General features: G+C 33.3%; 1 protein-coding gene across 9 annotated transcripts in view; it reads left to right on the top strand.

Moving 5' to 3' along the window:
- LOC143063086 (uncharacterized) overlaps window positions 1-18,991 on the top strand; it is a 45,675-nt gene that overhangs the window by 14,880 nt on the left and 11,804 nt on the right. For 6 of the 9 annotated variants that reach the window (XM_076235040.1, XM_076235039.1, XM_076235044.1 and 3 more), the window contains 15 exons: window positions 493-621; window positions 910-1,123; window positions 1,605-1,742; window positions 2,972-3,056; window positions 3,317-3,505; window positions 4,010-4,296; window positions 4,586-4,788; window positions 5,485-5,561; window positions 6,105-6,820; window positions 8,388-8,514; window positions 8,947-9,522; window positions 12,036-12,145; window positions 16,401-16,585; window positions 17,054-17,273; window positions 17,542-17,822. In XM_076235040.1, coding sequence (XP_076091155.1) covers window positions 493-621; window positions 910-1,123; window positions 1,605-1,742; window positions 2,972-3,056; window positions 3,317-3,505; window positions 4,010-4,296; window positions 4,586-4,788; window positions 5,485-5,561; window positions 6,105-6,820; window positions 8,388-8,514; window positions 8,947-9,522; window positions 12,036-12,145; window positions 16,401-16,585; window positions 17,054-17,273; window positions 17,542-17,822 — 3,537 coding nt within the window. The remainder of the gene's footprint in view (window positions 1-492; window positions 622-909; window positions 1,124-1,604; window positions 1,743-2,971; window positions 3,057-3,316; window positions 3,506-4,009; window positions 4,297-4,585; window positions 4,789-5,484; window positions 5,562-6,104; window positions 6,821-8,387; window positions 8,515-8,946; window positions 9,523-12,035; window positions 12,146-16,400; window positions 16,586-17,053; window positions 17,274-17,541; window positions 17,823-18,991) is intronic. The other 3 variants (XM_076235043.1, XM_076235041.1, XM_076235037.1) reach the window with 2 other exon arrangements.

The following is an 18,991-nucleotide window of genomic DNA, read 5'->3' as shown; positions in this document are numbered from 1 at the left end:
TAAAATATTGACACTTGAAATGTATATTTAAATTAAAACACTAACACTTGCAAATGGTGTTTTATTATTATGAAGTTGAGGATTTATATCACGGTTAGAAAGAACATGGGTCTTTAATTGAGATTTTGGACATAATACTGTTATGTATTCTAAACCTAGCCATCTGCAGCAATTTTTATATGTAGAGAAATTATTCTTGGAACAGCCCAACAATTATAGAAATGTAAATTGGAAGATTTTATTATTTTGTAAAACAATAAGTGTAGATAAGCCTTGTGATTAAAAGAAAAAATAAATAAGATATGATTTTTTAAAAATGGGTTAGTCGTGGAACGATTTGACAATATTTTGATCTTAATGATGATTATGATGAATCATAGTCTTCAGTGACGAGATATTTATCATTCGCCATTCTGAAAGATCTGATAGAATTTATAGAGTTTCAGCATTTAACCCTTATCTTTGATTTAATGGCATGTGTGTCTTTTTTAGGACAAAGAGTGTGAATCTGACACTAAATCTGAGGGGAGATCAAGTAGAACTCCCAGTGAAAGCAGTGAGAAAGATTCCAGAGAACGCTCATACAGCAGAGAACAACATAAATTCTCCCCTGGAGAAGGTGTAAGTAATTTTATTTAAATATAAAAATTAGTTATTTGTTACGAAAACCAATGGTTAAGAGCAGCAACTAACATTTAAAAATCAATTGTCATAGAAAAGAGCCAATCATTTTATTTATAGACACAGCTGATCTTTAAGATGATAATGATGATGTATAGTTTGGACAAAGATGAGATATCCATCATTTACCATACTGAAAGATTACCAAAGTTCAAAATTACATATTTAACATCAGTTTTCTTTATTATTAGTTTGTATGAATTTGAATTGAATAATTTTATATTCTAGACCAACAAAACATCTTCAAGAACTGTACCGCCACGTTTCCAGCGACAGCAATCTGATCAACAGATGCCTCCAAGATCACAGCCCCAACAACAACCAGGGTCACCTCAGCCACATCCAGCTCAGATGAGACCAGGCCAACCACCACCACCTTGGGGATTTTGGCCACCAATGCCTTTCATGGGTTATGGTCCTAGGCCCCCTATGGATATGTCCAGTAAGAATCTGAAAACAAATTAGTGTGCTGTTGTAAAGTTCCCTGTACCTGCGAAAGCATGAAAAACATTTATAGTTTAATGCTTGAAAATTAACTAAAAACTTGGAAAATATTTTTCCCAAACTTTGTATGTTTCGGTAGTAATGATACTTGAAACTAGAAAGAAAGGGTTCCAAAGTTCAGCTCATACATGCTCTGTTCTTGCCTTGCATAAGAATAATATTATAATGTTAATACCATTTTAATATGATAACAATCAAATTGACAACAAAGTTCTATATTTAAGGAGAGGTTGCTCTATTGCTTTCACCTCGCGGGTCCGATGATTAACTCGACATATAATTTTTCAGTGTTTTTTTTTTTTCAGATCTGAACGACAACCACTTCTATTATTTTATGAAAACAAAATGGTGTATGCTTAATTTGATAATGTGTACAAATTTGTTTCTTGATACAGTGACAAATATTTGTTTATATTTAGATATGCCGATGTATCCCCCTGTGAGACGACGCAATGATAGCCATGGTTCAGGAACAGAAAGTCAAGATAATGATGGTAAACATGACTACGAGAGAGATCCAAGGGCTTGGCAAAATTATCCTGTACCTCCTCATCCAGGTCAGTACATATTAATGAATATTCAGAAGTTTTTCTGATTCCTTCCACTAGTTAACCGGATTTTTGTGACAAAAATGTCGGTTATTGATTTGGGGATGTACGGCGGGCGGGCGGGAATCAAATGTTGTCCGTGCATTAACTCATGAACCGTTCAACCGAAGCTTTTAAAATTTTAATATGTTGTTACTGACAACTAAATGAAGGTCAAGTTCAATAATGGCGATTTTGACTTTTACCGTTCAGGAGTTATGGTTCTTGAAAGATTGAAAAATGGAGTTTCCAGTCGTGTTCGTGCATTAACTCATGAACCGTTCAACCAAAGCTTTTAAAATTTTAATATGTTGTTACTGACAACTAAATGAAGGTCAAGTTCAATAATGGCGAGTTTGACTTTTACCGTTCAGGAGTTATGGTTCTTGAAAGATTGAAAAATGGAGTTTCCAGTCGTGTCCGTGCATTAACTCAGGAACCGTTCAACCAAAGCTTTTAAAATTTTGATATGTTGTTACTGACAACTAAATGAAGGTCAAGTTCAATAATGGCGATTTTGATTGTTACCGTTCAGGAGTTATGGTTCTTGAAAGATTGAAAAATGGTGTTTCGAGTCGTGTCCGTGCATTTTCTCATGAACCATTCAACCAAAGCTTTTGAAATTTTTATATGTTGTTACTGATGACAAAATAGAGGTTAAGTTCAATAATGACGATTTTGACTTTTACCGTTCAGGAGTTATGGTTCTTGAAAGATCGTAAAATGGCGTTTCCATTCACGTTGTTGCATTTACTCATTAACCATTCAATCTAAGCTTTTCAAATTTTAATATGTTGATACTGATGACAAAATGGAGGTCAAATTTGATATTGACGATTTTAACTTTCACATTCATCAGTAATGGTTCTTGTGATATTGCCAGGACACAAATAAATGTTAATAAAATTGGTTTGCTGTCGTTGTGACAGCCTCTTGTTTTTAGATATGATATTCATGTTTCCTTTCATTGAGATATAACTTCTTGTATGTTGAGAAATGAAAAATAGCTTTTGGAAATGTTATTAGACCTCAATTATATATACTTAAAAGTAATACCCACCCACGATTTACATAAATCTTGAAAAAACAAAATTATTTTTGAATATGGGAATTTTTAAGCAGATTAATTTAAAAAAATAAAGTGTAATCATTAAGGTTTCAAACTGGAATAGGATTTTAGAACTATCATTGTTTTTCAGGTCAATTTGATGGACGCCCACCATTCTTTGATGGTAGGTCGATGTATCCAGATTATGATAGAGGTTTTCTAGAATATGATCGAAGGTACGTGTTCAGCAGATATGTTCTGCTCTTAAGTGTTAACTTGTATGCATTTAGTTGTAAAATCAGATTATGAATGCAGACTATTCCTTTTTTCCAAATCTTCAAAAAAAGTGCCATGCTTTCTGCACATCAACTATCCTTGCAACAACCTACCTATAAAATGGTCAATTTTTTTTCTTCCTGAACATGAATACCAAATTTGCCCCAGAGGTAAAGCAAACAATGAATTGGTTATATAGTTTAAATTTTCCACTTTTCAGGGAGCATGAGAAAAAAGAAAGTGGGAAAGATAATAAGAGGGATCGATCATTTTCTGGTGATTATGAAGAAGATGAAGATCTAGATAGACCTACTAAGGATCAGGAGCCTAAACAACCAGTCATACAGAAAGATCCTTTTGATGATACACCTGAGAAGGAAAGTAAAGATGACCGAGCTACAACACCAAGGTATGTATTATTGAGGATTTAAATTCTGCATATTTTTGTATGACAGGCACATGTCCTCTCATAGTGCACATCATGACTAGCATTGTTTTTACATATCATAGGTCAATTGTTGTGTTACCTGACATGTTCTACCTGTCACAAAGCAACACAGGGATAACTTTCTTTAATTTATCTTGTCCATGTCAAACTTTATGTTAATTTGCAACTCATATAAAATGGCTCTATGCAAAAAAATGAAGAGATTTTTCCACAGGACATGAAAGGTTTGCACCTGCTATTTTCAGAGATTTTTTGGGGGGTTTCCCATACAAAAACATTGACTTGGCCATTGCTGCTTATATTACCAGAGACAACAGACAAATGGCTCTTCCTTGAAAAACTGCACATTTTAAAAGTTTTTTATATGAAGGAAAGGGGAAACAATATCATATATCAAGCACTGTAAATGGGTTTTATAGAATGCTGCAGATGAGTTGCTTGATATGTGAATATTTTACGTTTTAGGGAAGAAAAGAAAAAAACAGAAGAAACCTCTAAACCAAAGGTGGAAGAAAGACCAAAAGACAGTTCAGTCAAAGTAGACAAAGAAACAAGTAGAGAAAAGAGGTCTGATCGACAAAAAGACAAGGATAGAAGTAAGGAGAAGTATGATGATCGAAGGGATCGCTATGATGATAGAAGACGAGACCACAGATATGATGATCGACAAAGAGGAGACAAGTATGATGATTCACACAGTAATAAACACACTGATAATTACTGGAACCCTTCCTCATACAACAAATATGGTAGTAAGTATTGGTTACAAACTTGAAAATTTACTGTCACTATTAGCAATATCTTCGAAAAGTATATATATGTTGCATTAAACTATCAGGGTTCGTTCATTTATACAAAGAAAAAAAACCATAACTGCATGGCCTGTGCTTCAGAATACTGGATGATTAAAGAACAAATATTGTTCACATTAAATGCAGGGTAAATTTTATCAAGTTTACAGTTAAAAAATTATTTTTGAAAATGAAATTCAGTTCTTTTATATGGATAGAATTTAGAAATTGATTTTGTTTGACATTTCAGAAAGAGAACATCCAGCTTGTCCACCTCCAATTACACCACAACAGACACAGCAGGTGCCCTCCAGAGGCAGCCATTATACATCACTCAAAAGAAGTGCATCCAACATGTCAAGTGGAGCATCAACACCTAGTGATCGCAAGACAGAATCTCCTAAAGAATTTGTTGATAAATCAGATTCTAGTAAACAAAAGTTGCTCAGCAAGGTAGATAGTTTAAAATGGATTTGGATAACCAGTATAAAAAAAAAAAATTTGTGGAGAGTGGGATAATATAACTAAACATGGACTTTGTATTTTTTGCTTTTATTATTTTGAGACACCAGTCTTCTTTGGTTAACTCCCTTATGTTTAAAATACCCCTTGTGATTTTTTCTTAATATATACTGTTGAAGTGAAGTTATCATATATTCCCTAAAAGTCCCCTTTCTTAAAAATGTTTTAATATATTGATATTCCAAATTTTGTGGTATTTTAGAATGCAAAATTAGGGACCATATTATAGAAAAAATGTTATGGGGTAGAGGACATGTTTGCTATGATGATTAATTATATCTGTCAATCCCATGAAACAGATGATTACAAAAAAATCTGAGCGAGCAATGAATTCTGCAGAATTACATGTCAACATTTCATCCAATGTCATATAACATAACTATTAGATTTTCCCTTAAAATACATGAAAGAAATAGATTTTAAAAGCAGCATATATTATTTGGGTTTGATCAATACCAGCATTTATTATGGTTATGATGGGTGATTGGGAAAAGGGAAATTTAGTTTTGATATTCCAAATGCCAAAATTAAATTATAATAGTCACAAGATTGATGAAGACAGATTTGTTGGTCTTATCTGGTTAAGTTGGTCAAATTCAATGTTTTGAATTTTCATTCAAATTTCAGCAGGATTCCAAGGAAAGCAAGCCAGTACATAAAGAACAAAAACAAGAGAAAACAGAAAAGGCTGACAATGTTGAAAAGTAAGAGATAAAAATATATTGCTTTATAATGTGGCAATGTTCATGTAAAATGCATAAGGCGGATCAAGAGGGGTCCATGCTTTCCTTTTGTGGGAAAAATTTGGTTGAATGATTAGAAAATCACTGGAGTGGCCCCCCTTTTTCTGGATCCACCACTGGAAATCTGAAGCAGTATATAAAGTATGACAAAGTCTGCATTGCTACAATCCTAGTTCAGTGATTACATATATAAACCAAAACTTTGACAGGAACAATTACTGGCATGATATTACTCATTCTGGATATACACATGTATACTTGTCTTGTGTAGTTCAGCCTTCACGCTAAACTTGAGTCCACACGCCAGAAGCTCAATATTTTAAAAATTTTAGTTGGATTCTGTTGGCTTGTAGAGAAGAATTTTACAAGCCCTTGATCTAGGACTTGTGGTTAAGTGTGAAGAGTGGTATTTTGTGATAAGCTTAAATCTTGACTCTCACTCCACTTAAATATTTAACATTTAAAGGTTGTCTATTCACTTTATATTATTTGTCTATTTTCTAGGAGCAAAGATGAAGGTACAGATAAGAAGGAAGATAAAGAAAAGACTACTAAAAAAGAGGAAAAATCTCGTGAGGAGAAGAAATCTGAAGTTATTTTGCTGGATGACAAAAAAGACCGAATTCCACCTCCTCAAAAAAAGAAAAAGGAAGATCCATCAGATCGCTATAAGAATGGAAAGACCAGAGAATTTGTACGAGGTAGAGGCCGTGGTGCTAGAGGAGCATTTCCTAGAGGCAGAGGACGAGGAGAATATCGAAGTTATGATAATAGACCTGCACGTGGTGGCTTTAGACCAGATAGAGGTGGTCGACCATTTAGTACAGGTAGATGGGGTGACTTTGAGCCAGAAGAACGAGAAGAGTACCACCCAAGTTCTCACCCAAGTTCTCACCCACCAAGGAAACTTAGGACTGAGGAAAGTGAAGAATCATTCGAGGACTTGAGTGATACTAGTGATAAAGACAATAGAGACAGGGATCATAGAAGTGATCGAGGATTTAGTAGAGGTCGTGGTAGAGGTGCAGGGCCAGACAGGAGAAATAAACAATATGAAAGTGACAGGAAGATCAATCATTTTGAAAGTAATGAGAGGAAAAATGTATGGCACGATAGAGCTAATAATGACTTTGATAATAGGAGACGGGAAGACCGAGGAGAAAATGGGAGAAGTTCAAGTGGCTTTTCTCCACGTGGAGAACCTTCAAGAAGAGGTCGAGGTAATTTTGATGTTTTTTATGACTGATGTGTTTCTGAGTCTGACCAATTCAGAAAGTAATTATATAGGGTTCTATAATACACGTGTTTAAAAAGTTCAAAATTTACAGTCAGGAAGTACTTAATCTATTTATTTTCTTAAATAGTGGAAATCTGCATTTTCTTTGATTTTTATTTCATGCTTTTTCTCAAGCCTTCATTCATCTATTTCCATGAATCCATGAAAACCAGTATCCCACTAATTATAATAAACCCATACTGACAGTATGTGAAACAAAAGTTTGCCTAATATTAATATAACAAAATATTAAACCTCTTGCATAAATTAATATATATTATTCCATATCCATAAACAATTGGCCAATGTTATTGGATAAGTTGGGGCCACATGACTTTATTCTTTAGTAAAACATTCAATTGGTCTTCGAACTGAAAAATAATACTGGTTCATGGGTAGAGGACATGTTTGCTATGATGATTAATTATATCTGTCAATCCCATGAAACACATGATTACAAAAAAAATCTGAGCGAGCAATGAATTCTGCAGAATTACATGTCAACATTTCATCCAATGTCATATAACATAAATATAACTTTTTGTTTTAAAATGGCAGCAAACTAGATTTGCCTTTATATAACATGAAAGAATAGATTTTAAAAGCAGCATATATATATAAAAAGTGCCTAGAAAATCAACCTAACGATGTTAGAGTAGATTTGATATATATATATATATAAACAAGTCTAAATTGAAAATATATATATATAATTATGGTGAGGATTGGGTGGGGGTGAGGGGGAGGGGAGATTGCACACATATTCAAGTTATGCAGTTGTTATTGTGGAAATTTCTGGTTTTATACACCTGTTTGCAGGACCTATAATGGTATACCTCTGTCCATCTGTCATCAACACATATGACATTAACTCAGAAAAACTAATTGTTTTTATCTTTTGACGTGAGTTCCCTTATGTTTTATTCTTTTTAAAAAAGGAGGATTTTCCGGTTTTCAGGCAATAACTCAAAAAGTCTTTCAGCAATTATCATGAAACTTAGGTGAATTGTTTATATCTATTGATGTAAGCTTCCTTTTGAATTTCATAAGTTTCTTATATAACATTGAGATGTAATTGAACTTTATTCCTTGAAAATGTGACGAGCGTATCATGCACATTGTTTATTACAAGATTACTTGTTAAATTATGAAAATTACATTTATTATCTTTAAGAAAAAAAATGTCTTGCTTATATTGTTAATGATTATTATCATGATGGAACTACTGTTGATTGTTGGTTTCAGTTGTGTATGCAGATTTGGTTCAATAATATATAGTTGCTTATTCAGTGGTATTTATGTTTGCTGTGATGATTAATTATATCTGTCAATCCCATGAAACAGATGATTACAAAAAACTTCTGAGCGAGCAATGAATTCTGCAGAACTACATGTCAACATTTCATCCAATGCCATATGACATCACCATAGTTTGGCAAAAGATTTTAAATGCTAGCAGTGTAAATTTGCAATTTAACAAATAGATTTTTAAGACGTTACATGTTTTGCAGGTGCTTCAACTTCTACAAGGGGAGGAAGAGGAGCTGGAAGATACAATTCCGCCCCACCCCCTCGAGGTGGATTTGGTAGACCCCCAACAGCACCAATGAATGATGGTGAAAGAGGAGAAAGACCAAGGTAAATCATTTGTTGAATTTGTTAAAATAAACATTACAGTTTGTTAGTGTAAAGCATACTTACAAAAAAAGTTTAAACATCTCATTCAGTTTGCTATGATGACTTCTTATATCTGTCAATCCCATGAAATAGGATGATTACACAAGGAATCTGAGCAATGAGATATTAAAAGACACAAGATAACTTGAAACTTTTAGAGGCATTTATTTATTTGTTTGAATTCACATGTAATTTACTGTAAAAAATGTTTTGCTACCCAGCCAGGGGTGAGATTTGAAATTGTCCGAGTATAAATTTCAAGATCAACTTGTGCTGTAATCCGAGTTTTCAAAAACATTCCTGAAATTAGAAAATGCCAAAGGTACTTAAAGCTTTGTAAATGTTTTTTTACATGTTAATCATTGAACATTTGAATATCTTTTTTATTTACAGGAAAGACAAAAAGCCAGAAAGAGCACCCCCTCCACCAAGATTTGCTGCAAAAAGGGGTTTAAACGAGAGGGGGAGGGGCACTGATCGTGGCAAAGCCCGTGGTAAAGGTCGAGGAGGAAGTGCCCCTCCTAGCATTGGTTCAAAGCCGCCACAGCTAGCACAGCAAAACTCCTCGGAATATGCCGCAGTAGAGGGTGAAGAATGGGAAACAGCCTCAGAAAGTAGTGATTTTTTAGGGAGAAATGACTCTAGAAATGATAGAGATAATGATAAAAGAGATTCTACCCCTGGAAGAAAGAGCTTCTCAAGCCAGCGTCCTGCAGGTGATCGCCAGAATAGAAAAGGTCAATCAGATTGGAGGAAGCAAAATGGTGTTGACAATTATAGAAATCCAAATAAAGAAAAATCTCCAAATCACCTGACAAAAAACGGGTTAGCTAGGGGTAGCAATGGTGCCCCGCGGAAATCAAATTACTCTAGCAAGAAGGAGAATGTGTCTGATGTATACCGAGTAGATCATATGGTGGCAAATGATCAAAATGCAATCAATAATGCATTTAACAATTTGAGTTACAAGTAAGTTGATATTTTTCAATAACTGCAATAGATTTGATTTGAACAGGAAAATGATCCAAGATTTACATAATGACCTTTTATTGTTGTTGGTAACATATATATGTAGATTTACATCCCATGGTTACTGTAAACCAACTTATATTTGGGAGTATGGGATAAGGAAACTAAATATAAGTCATTGTCAACTCAGAAATAATGCTAGCAACCTTAAATCTCATTTGTTTAATCAGTTCTTATCCGAGAACACTTTTTGCACAAACTGTAACCATCCTGTTGAGGATAACCAACATTTCTTTTTTATTTGCCCTAAGTATAATGATGTAAGACAGATCCTTCTTGATTCCATTTACTCCATTGTTGATAATGTTGACATAAATATTGAATTACTACTTTTTGGAAACAGATTATTTTCATATGATATGAATATTGCTATTTTTAAATCTGTTCAGAAATATATCAGTGACACTCAACGTTTTGTTTGAAACTTACTTTAATTTTTGTTTCATCTATTTTTAATTTTTATTTTTTTTCTACACTCCAACATTAATTCATTTATTCCACTAAGCAAGCTTAGTGTCTCTTTCAAGCCATATATATATTTCTAATGACTTATAAAGGATATTTGCATCAGACTATGCGAAATACGTCGGACCGTCGGACAAATCCGGTGAATAATGGATCGGTCTGGTAAAATTTTGTTGAATTCCGGTCCGAATGTCCGGTGTTTTTTTTTATGGAACATTCTAGCAAAATTGCCAAACGATCTCAAATTCATTTTCATCTTTATTATTCACCACAGCGATGTTTGTTTTGTTCAACCGCTAGCTTTATGCCGAACATCGACAACCAGTAATGTGTAAATCCGGGTAAAAACATATCTGACTGTCAAAAACAACAATGGATGCCATCATTGGCACAACCGGAAATGTAAATAAAACCGGATCAGATTCTGGGAACGGATAAGGATAATTCCGGGTTTGCTGATTTAAATACAATAAATGAATAAAAATCCAAGCAGATCACAAAATTTAGCTATGAAATATAACCACAAGAATTGAAAACCAAAAGATATATGAAAAAGAAAGAAGAAACAGGAAATAATATTTTATACAGAAACTCTAAATTATGTTTAGTTCACAAACATTGTCAAAATCCAATAAAATGGGACATTACTCTTCACTGAAATGCATTCAAGCAATTGTGCACAACTTTCATAACAATATCCCCTCTTGTTACATCATTTTGTTTTAATTTTTGCATTTCGGGGAGGAGTAGGGCACAACAAAGTCATACATATGTTTGTTGTTTTTTGTCGGATAATATACAATTAGATGTAAAAAAAAATTGGTCTGGTAAAATTTCATTCGGTCTGGTAAAGCTAGGATGCTTACCAGACCGAATGTCCTGTAAAAATAAAATTCATTCGCATAGTCTGTTGCATGTTTCAAGGTACTTTAAATAACTGATGATTAATTGCCTATATATTTAAATATATTTTGCATTTAGTAAGTAACACTGTTAACATATATTTGCTCGTGTGTGCTCACAAGTAGCATGCATGTTCCACTATATTGCATTATTTTAAATACAGTTGTTGTGATTGAATTATACCTTGTACATGTAATATGGAGAGAGCTTTTATAGGCTGTGCCTGTTGCTCAATCCTTTTCATATCTTAATGAATAAAATATGTTTAAAATCAAATTATATTTGGGAGTAGAAAGAAAAGGTGAATATAAATCGTCAAGAATATGTAAAACTTGGATCAAGTAAATATGAAAATAGCGAAATAGACTAATAAGGGCTAACCATGCAATCATGTAACCACAAAAATAAGTTGGTTTACGGTATTTTTGTATCAAGTTTGGAAAAACCTTTTCATTATGTTTTACCAAATACATGTGTAGTTAAGTTTGGAAATACAAATACATATACTTAGGAAGAATATACCATGATAGAGACAAATATGGTATGGACTTTGTGTACTTGGTAATGTCGGCACAACAGTCTTGTCTGTTTTTGAAAATATATGGTTTGTAGTGAAAAAACCATATGTAAATGGTGTAGAAATATCGCCCTTGACATGATTACATGTATAGATAAAGGAGGACCTAAGTGTCATATGCTCATCCTTCACGATAATCTTTTGAGAGTACAAGCCTGAAGCTCAATTTAAAAAAAATTAGTTGGATTATGTTGGCTTGTAGAGGAGAATTTTACAAGCCTGAAAGCAATTCTACAAGCCAGGGCCTTAGGACTTGTGGTTAAGCATGAAGATTGTATGCTGACTTAGGCTTCAATTATAACTAGTATGAGGAAATTAAAAAAAGATATACATCAGTTTTGCTATGATGATTTCTAATATCTGTCAATCCCATGAAACAAATGATTATACAAAAATCTGAGCAAATGGTTGTACTGCTATAAAGCGATCAATTGTATTGCATTTATTGAAAGAATGGAATGTACTATCTCCAGAATTTAAATGAAATTTATATTTTTATCAATTACAGAAATCGGTCCACAAAACCCTCTGACTTGACAGATGTATCAAAACCATTGAAGCCAGAAGAAAGAAAGGAGAAAAATGTCTTGGAGAACATTGACATAAATAATTATGCTAGTATGTTTATCTAATTATTAAGTTTGTATGAAAGGGTATATAGAGGAAATTTATTGATGATTTAAAGTGCTAATGGTCATAGCTGCCTACAATTCTTTAAGAATGGACAAGATATATATCAGTTTTGCTATGATGATTTCTAATATCTGTCAATCCCATGAAACAAATGATTATACAAAAATCTGAGCAAATAGTTGTACTGCTATAAGTGATCAAATTGTTTTGCATTTATAAGAAGAAAAAAAGGCATTTATTTGTAAATGATACATATCTAGGTCATTAGGTTAAACTGTTGCAGGTGAGACATTTCCAATGATCTTCGAAAATTTTCATGTGCAATTGAAATTGTCGAAGTCCATGATACTTGAAATGTCGTAATATGCTTTCAAGCACTTTTCAAAAATGGAAACAAATGATGGAAAATAGTTTTGACCCGGTTGGGTTGGGGGAGGGGAAACGAGCATTTTTTTTTTATTTTGGCTCCATCCCTATTTATGCACAGACCTGCAGGGTTTAAAGTTGATATTGAGATTGTTTCATTAGACGTCATGAACTTAACTTGACCTTGATGATGATTATGACTTTCTTATGTCAAAGATGATGATACATTTCTCATTCGCCATGCTGAAAGGTCTCAAATGGAAAATTAACCTAAACCATAGTATATTAAATTATTGGATCTTGAAGACTGTCCCCACCTATGTATTTAAGGCAGGTTTGATTATGTAGTGTTGTTATTTATCCATCTTGTATTGGAAATGAAATTATGCGAACAGAATATGATGTCTTATTGATTTTGCAACTGCTATAGGTATCTTATTGTGGTAGGCTGGGTTTTAAATTGTCCGTTAATCTCCCAAACCACCACAACCCACATTCCCACACATAAAATTCTGGAGCTGTGCAATACAATATTTTGGAAAGGGGGATCTGAAAGTTTATAATTTTAATGACATGAACTTAACTTGACCTTGATGATGATTATGACTTTCTTATGTCAAAGATGATGATACATTTCTCATTCGCCATGCTGAAAGGTCTTGTATGGAAAATTTACCTTAACCATAGTAACATTTAATTATTGAATCTTGTAGACTGTCCCCACTAAAGGTAGATACTGTAGATTCATTTATTTTCTTGGATTGAGGAAAACTTTAACACACTTTCGTGGATATTTGATTTCGTGGTTTTGCTAATGTCTGCACACAAGTCTATAGAATATTTGTTATTCGTTGAACATAAAATTTGTGGTTCACCTGAACCTATGAAAAATCTACAGAAATTGATATCCATTGAAAAGTAATGAATCCACAGTATTTGGGTGAGGTTGTATTATGCAGCATTGTCTGTTTGTCTATCCTGTAATGGAAATGTAATTATGCGAACAGAATATGATGTCCTATTGATTTTGCAACTGCTATAGGTATCTTATTGTGGTAGGCTGGGTTTTAAATGTTTGCACCTGTCCTAAGTCAGGAATCTGATGTACAGTAGTTGTCGTTTGTTTATGTAATATATACGTGTTTCTCGTTTCTCGTTTTGTTTATATAGATTAGACCGTTGGTTTTCCCATTTGAATGGTTTTACACTAGTAATTTTGGGGTCCTTTATAGCTTGTTGTTCGGTGTGAGCTAAGGCTCCGTGTTGAAGGCCGTACTTTAACCTATAATGGTTTACTTTTTAAATTGTTATTTGTATGGAGAGTTGTCTCATTGGCACTCACACCACATCTTCCTATATCTATGTCAAACTCCGAAACCACCACAACCCACATTGCTTCACATTATATTCTGGAGCAATTCAATACAATATTTGGGAAAGAACGGGATCTGAAAGTTTATATTTATGTTGTTTTATTTTATTTCATGAACCTTTACTTGACCTTGATGATGATTATGACATTCGTATGTCAAATATGATGATACATTTCTCATTCGCCATGCTGAGAGGTCAAATATGGAAAATTACTGGAACCATAGTAACATTAAATTATTGGATCCTGAAGACTGTCCCCACCTATGTATTTAAGGCCAGTTTGTTTTTTCTGTGTTGTTATTTATTCATCTGGTATTGGAAATGTAATTATGCAAACAGAATATGATGTCCTATTGATTTTGCAACTGCTTTATGTATCTTATTGTGGTAGCTGGGTTTTAAATTGTCCATCTCCCAAACCACCACAACTCACATTGCTACACATAAAATTCTGGAGCTGTGCAATACAATATTTTGGAAAGGGGGATCTGAAAGTTTATAATTTTAATGACATGAACTTAACTTGACCTTGATGATGATTATGACTTTCTTATGTCAAAGATGATGATACATTTCTCATTCGCCATGCTGAAAGGTCTTGTATGGAAAATTTACCTTGAATAGATATTTTTCGTATCACACCGTACGGAGTGTGATATGAAAAAGTGATATCAAAATTACGTTAATTTGATTGGCTTATCTCGTAAATTTCCAATATTTTCATTGGCCGTTGATCAGGTCATTATTCACTGGAAAAGGTCATGCCGTACTACTTGTTTTCTTGACAACTGATTGTTTACTTCCGGTAAAACAGATGATGCCCGTAGCAACAACTCTCGCCACGAAAATAATCATAAAAACATTTGTTTTTTTACCATACGTTTTACAGCTTGTGATAATTCAATATCGTTTGAATTAAACTGAGTCATCTCATTTTTAAATATATAAAATCAGCCTTGAGGGAATATGATAAAACCATATTAGTTTTAAAAGTATACAGATCAGTACGTGTTGCAAAGAAAAATGGCCGTAGCAACACAACTCGCAACATAAAGGCCACGCACATACAACTTTTTTCCATAAGAGAAATAGGTTTAACAACTTGTGAGAATTAGATATTGCTTGATATCAACTCTTGTTATTTAATTTCAATAATAAACTCGCCATAGGCTCGTTTATTATTATTGAAATTAAATAACACGAGTTGATATCAATCGATATCTAATTCTCACTCGTTATGAAACCTATAAGTATGGAAAAATTACCTCCTGAACCACAGTGTATTTAATTATTGGAAAGTAAATCTCTGTTGCCTTACCTGTTTTTTGAAATCTTTTTTTTATACCCCACCTATGTATTTGGGAGATGGGGATAATTTATTGTTATAGAATGTCCATATTGTATCTAAAATGTAATAATGTGAACCGAACAGAACATGATGTCCTTTTGATATTCTGATATTTTAAGGATTCTATTATGGTAGGCTGGGGCTCAACCCACAAATAAACCTACATTTAACACTTGACAGTCCTGTGCAATGTTTTTTGGGGGAAGGGATGACAACAAAATTTGTATAAAAATATGACTGACACTGAATCACTTAAATTGACCTTGATGATGATTATGACATCTCTTATGTAAAAATGAGGATACATTATCATTCGCCATGCTGAAAGGTCATTTTGTATCTTATGAACATTTTCTTCTAATTAAAATTTAATTGATGTTTGTACTATTTTCAACTGCTTTAGGAATCATTGTTGAAGGCTGTCGTTATGATTTAGTTCCTCACAACACATGTATTCTCCACATACATGCACATAATTTGATAATTGAACAGTTCTATGGAATATTGGGGGAAAAGAGTGATCCAAAAATTTGACTTATAAAAGTTTTTTACAATCAGACCTTGATGATGATTATGACATCCGTATGTCAAAGATGATGATACATTTCTCATTCGCCATGCTGAAAGGTCAAATATGGAAAAAAATCCTTTGAAGCAGTTGATTTTTATTGTGGCACTGAAATCAGTTGCCTTTTATGGCTCTTGACGACTGTTTGTATGCCGTCTAAATTGGAAGGGAGGCCTTTACGTTTTACCTTTTGTACTTTCTTTTACTATTCCTCCCATCCTGTATCAAATTAAGTATTGGTTTTAAGAAGGTTACATAAAGTTGTGGTCCCATCATCTTGAAACTTGGTATATATATCAACCTGACTATTGTGTGACATTGGGGGGAGATGTGATCATGGAAATATGATGGTGTGATCAGAACATAGTGTCCTTTGATTATATTCTTTAAAAGGTGTGATCAGAAATTGATTGTATGCTAAATTGACCTTTATGATGATTATGACAGCTCTAATGTAAAAAGATGATGATATATTTATCATTCGCCATGCTGAAAGGTAGCATCTGGGTAATTTACCTGAAGTGTGGTGTGATAAGTTACATTTACTTAGTACAACTTTTAAGATGTATTGTTGTGTTTTACAGGTGTTGTGGTCATTGATGACATTTATGGAGCACCAGTAGATGACCCAGAGTTCTCTGTTGAAAATGAGGGCTTTCAGGAAGTGACTTCCAAAAAGGCTATGAAACTGAGACAAAAAGCTCAACAGGAAGCTGAGTTGAAAAGGCAGATAATGACTGAAAAACAGAAAAAGGATGCTCACAACAAGGTAATCAAAGTTATATGGTTATTTGATGACTTCTAATGGAGATTACTTATGAATGACAAAAATCCACATTAGTCCAAAAGATTTTAATTGTGTGCAACTGTAGGTCTCTTACAATGAGCAAAACCCATACTATGTAGTCATTGAATGGAGATAACAGTTACTTATAACAACTGTCTGCAGTTTGTATTCCAAACCGACCGAAATTCAGTGAAACTGACTAAGTCTTGAATACATCTTAATATTATTATTCTCTATTTGATATACAAAATGACTTTATTGTCATAGAAAAATGTGTAGTTTGACTTATGTGTATAAATGGGGAATGAGGTATATATTTGTAACCTCAGCTCCCAGTTATATAACTAATGCATGTATTAAACATACTAGACTATATATATGTGTTATTGCTAGTAACTGATCCTACTCTGAAATGTTTTGAATTAACATCTGGGTTTTTTTTCCAAATAGGTTTTGGCTAAACCAAAAGGAGTACATAACAACAGTGGAAAGTCTCGTAAAGGAAGTAAATTGCCTCCAAGGTTTGTGAAGCAAAAGGAGCAAAGAGACAGGGATAGTGATACTACTAGCCAAGGATTTGATATGAAGGTTGATAACTGGGACAATGATCTTGCCAATAATATTCCAGCTATTTCTCCTGCTATCAACATGGAAATGGACACACGTCAAGGTAGTGTATTATTATTTTTAACAAACATTACAAGTGCTTGTCATTTTAGGCATATTTGAAAGTAAAGACATTTAGACGAGGACAGGTATCAAATGTTTAGATATTTGTGTTCACTATAAGGCATTTAAAAACATGATATTTAGAGTTTAAAAAAAACATAAACCAAGCGATCTTGGTGATGAAATTGAATTACAGATTGGTCACAGTAAAAGTTATTCATTGTCTGTAAATAGTCTTTGAATGTAAGATATATATTATATTTCTGCAGCCCAAAACATGTCTGATCAGACATCACAGCTAGCTATGTCCTCTCAGATGTCAATGAATACGATCCCTGCACCATTGCCACCAGTGAATGCCTGGACGGCAAAATCCACAAGTTATGCAGCTGCTGCAGTGACGGGAAGTTCTCTGCCACAGATGGTGGACAGCAAGTTTGACAAGGGAGACCAACATGACAGTGGAATTGATGTTAGTGACCAGCCTAATTCGGCAGGCTCTTCAACTCGAAGTTCCCCAAGTGCAGAAAATAAATTGAGGACGGAGAAGGTGACGCCCAGCATTGTGGAAATGAATGTCAAAAAAAATAATACTTGGTTCCATCTTTTTTTTGTTAACTTTTTTTCAATTAATTGAATGTTTGTCAAATTCAGTTTTTAATAGAATGAAAAAAGAAATTGAAGTCCAAATTAGACCTATAAAGTTGTATTCTATAAATGGTCTTATGACTTTAATGTTTTTGAAGGGGGTTAAAATGACAAGTTTTGATTTATTCTTGAGAAAGGGGGACAGCCATTTTAGAATAACATTTGATAAAACTCAAATGTGATTTAATTTTAATTCCAATTTCACTATGTTTTGAATTGATATAGTGAAAATCAAAATAAAAATTTAAAATCAAGAGACTTTATTTAAAAAATTCTAAAGAAACAAAACAAGGGGGACATTTGTTTTCATTATAGCCATAAGACTTGAGAATACAACGATAATGTACCAATTGATTAAGTATGGGATGAAAATCAATTATTTTTCTGCACTTAAAAAGTATTTGTGTTTAAAATTTTATTCTGTATTCATTGCTTGATACTGCTTCTGGCTTACAATCAGTTTTCAAGTAATTCTTATTTGAGGGGTCAAGGTTGTTCACTTTTTCAGTAAAAGACTGTTGGCATTTATTAAAAAGCATACACATTTTATATTTTTGGGGGAGGGGGATAAATGTTGAGTCATTTAAACTAGGGAGTTGAAATTGAGCTAGTCTTGTGTATGTTTTTAAATATCTTCCACTGTGCAATACTGAAGTTGTGATCTTTGGTTATTGGACAGATTTCTTTGCATGCTTTTTTGTCTTGCTGGTCATGTATTCTTACCTAGTAACTAATTCTCCATTTATAATCTGCATGTATGTCAATAGTACATTATTGTACAGAATGGGGATAATGTTTATTCAAATTCATCCCATGTTTTATTAAGAAAAGACTTGCGAATTACTCCTGTAAAATTTTGATAATACATTATTGAAAAGTAAGTACAGGGAAGATTGATCATTTGCATAGAAACTTGTCACATGGTATGTAAGACTCTCTTTAAAAAATGTGATTTAAATCATTTTGTTATTAGTTTATTTGCAAAACGTCTTATTTTATATTGTTATGGCATGCATTTAAAACTCATCGAAATGTTACTCGTTGCGAATTTGCCAATTGTAGATTGATTCT

This window comes from Mytilus galloprovincialis, chromosome 2, assembly GCF_965363235.1.
Source record: "Mytilus galloprovincialis chromosome 2, xbMytGall1.hap1.1, whole genome shotgun sequence".
Classification (NCBI taxonomy): Eukaryota; Metazoa; Mollusca; class Bivalvia; order Mytilida; family Mytilidae; genus Mytilus; species Mytilus galloprovincialis.
The sequence above is the reverse complement of the archived record's forward strand: the minus strand, read 5'-3'. Positions and strand labels throughout refer to the sequence as shown.